The sequence below is a fragment of the Sander lucioperca genome, chromosome 24 (genome assembly GCF_008315115.2).
Source record: "Sander lucioperca isolate FBNREF2018 chromosome 24, SLUC_FBN_1.2, whole genome shotgun sequence".
NCBI classification, from domain to species: domain Eukaryota; kingdom Metazoa; phylum Chordata; class Actinopteri; order Perciformes; family Percidae; genus Sander; species Sander lucioperca.
Genome location: NC_050196.1, coordinates 18,313,286 through 18,315,379, shown reverse-complemented (window position 1 = coordinate 18,315,379; position 2,094 = coordinate 18,313,286). Strand labels below are relative to the sequence as shown.

Genomic DNA, 2,094 nt, shown 5'->3' with positions numbered 1-2,094 from the left:
GTGTGTGTGCCTCTATGTGTCTGTGTCTGTGTGTGTGTGTGTCTCTGTGTGTGTGTGTGTGTGTGTCTCTGTGTGTGTGTGTGTGTGTGTGTGTCTCTCTGTGTGTGTGTGTGTGTGTGTGTGTGTGTCTCTGTGTGTGTGTGTGTGTGTGTGTGTGTGTGCTCTGTGTGTGTGTGTGTGTCTCTGTGTGTGTGTGTGTGTGTGTCTCTGTGTGTGTGTGTGTGTGTGTGTGTGTGTGTGTCTGTGTGTGTGTCTCGTGTGTGTGTGTGTGTGTGTGTGTGTCTCTGTGTGTGTGTGTGTCTCTGTGTGTGGTGTGTGTGTCTCTGTGTGTGTGTGTGTGTGTGTGTGTGTGTCTCTGTGTGTGTGTGTGTGTGTGTGTGTGTGTCTCTGTGTGTGTGTGTGGTGTCTCTGTGTGTGTGTGTGTGTGTCTCTGTGTGTGTGTGTGTGTGTGTGTCTCTGTGTGTGTGTGTGTGTGTGTGTGTGTGTGTGTGTGTGTGTGTTACTATCACTGTTTACAACAGTGGAAAAAACTGTTCGTTTCTCACAGAAAAACACTTTCACGTCTTTTTTCTCCGTTTTACTTTTGGCGACGTCATCCGAGGGAGGAAGTGTGTGTCTGTGTCTGTGTGTGTGTGTGTGTGTCTGTGTCTGTGTGTGTCTGTGTCTGTGTCTGTGTGTGTGTGTGTGTGTGTGTCCCTCTCAGATGATCTCGAAGGTCTTCTTCAGCTCCATGATCAGCTGCCAGTCAGTCTTCTGCATGTCGTCTCTGAACCAGTTCTTCAGAGCGTCGATGGACGCCCGTGTGATCTGAAAGCCAAAACACAAGCCACCAGAATTCAGATTAAAGGAATTAAAATATGACTCCAGCTAGGAAACACACGTATAGGTTACACAGGTAATCATGGACTGGATTGTTATATAGGTTGGTTTTGTTTTTTTAGAAATTCTGACTTTTGTAGGACTTCAAGCAACAAAAAACGTTCAAAAATCAACAAAAAAGTTGGAAAAAAATCAACAAAAAAGTTGGAAAAAAATCAACAAAAAAGTCAGAAAAAATCAACAAAAAAGTCAGAAAAAAAATCAACAAAAAAGTCAGAAAAAAATCAACAAAAAAGTCAGAAAAAAAAGTCAGAAAAAAATCAACAAAAAAGTCAGAAAAAAAATCAACAAAAAAGTCAGAAAAAAATCAACAAAAAAGTCAGAAAAAAAAGTCTGAAAAAACAAAAAAGTCAGAAAAAAAAGTCAGAAAAAATCAACAAAAAAGTCAGAAAAAATCAACAAAAAAGTCACAAAAAAAAGTCAGAAAAAATCAACAAAAAAGTCACAAAAAAAAATCAACAAAAAAGTCAGAAAAAAAACAAAAAAGTCAGAAAAAAAATCAACAAAAAAGTCACAAAAAAAAGTCAGAAAAAAACAAAAAAGTCAGAAAAAAAATCAACAAAAAAGTCACAAAAAAAAGTCTGAAAAAACCAAAAAAGTCAGAAAAAAAACCCAAAAAAGTCAGAAAAAAAATCAACAAAAAAGTCAGAAAAAAAGTCAGAAAAAAAATCAACAAAAAAGTCAGAAAAAAAAGTCTGAAAAAAACAAAAAAGTCAGAAAAAAAATCAACAAAAAAGTCAGAAAAAAAGGTCAGAAATAAATCAACAAAAAAGTCAGAAAAAAAAGTCAGAAAAAAACAAAAAAGTCAGAAAAAAAATCTACAAAAATCGGAAAAAAAAGTCAGAAAAAAATCAACAAAAAAAGTCAGAAAAAAATCAACAAAAAAAGTCAGAAAAAAAGTTGTGTCTCTGTGTGTGTGTGTGTGTGTGTGTGTGTGTGTGTGTGTGTGTGTGTGTGTGTGTGTGTGTGTGTCTCGCGTGACCTGAAAGCCAAACACAGAATTAAAATGTGAGTCCAGCTTCAACAGGACCAGCCGGGCCTCTGATGGTGGCCGGGGGCGTGGTCAACACGGACAAATAAAGGCCGGTCTCAAATTAAGGCCGGGGAAAAATTAGTGTGGATAATCTCCTAAATACCTCAAGTTTATCGTAATGTACAATTGTACCAATTTAATTTAACAGATTCAACAATATATTCATGCTTTTTTCCACACTT

The 2,094-nt window shown here is 37.0% G+C and overlaps 1 protein-coding gene across 4 annotated transcripts in view; it reads right to left on the bottom strand.

Moving 5' to 3' along the window:
• Positions 1 to 360: 360 nt before the first annotated feature.
• Positions 361 to 2,094, bottom strand: part of eif5b (eukaryotic translation initiation factor 5B) — a 22,510-nt gene continuing 20,776 nt past the window's right edge. For 2 of the 4 annotated variants that reach the window (XM_035998361.1, XM_031307659.2), the window contains exon 25: positions 368 to 807. In XM_035998361.1, the coding sequence (XP_035854254.1) occupies positions 700 to 807 (108 nt within the window). In that variant the 3' untranslated portion in view covers positions 368 to 699. Of the gene's footprint in view, positions 808 to 2,094 lie in introns of all 4 variants that reach the window. The other 2 variants (XM_035998359.1, XM_035998360.1) reach the window with 2 other exon arrangements.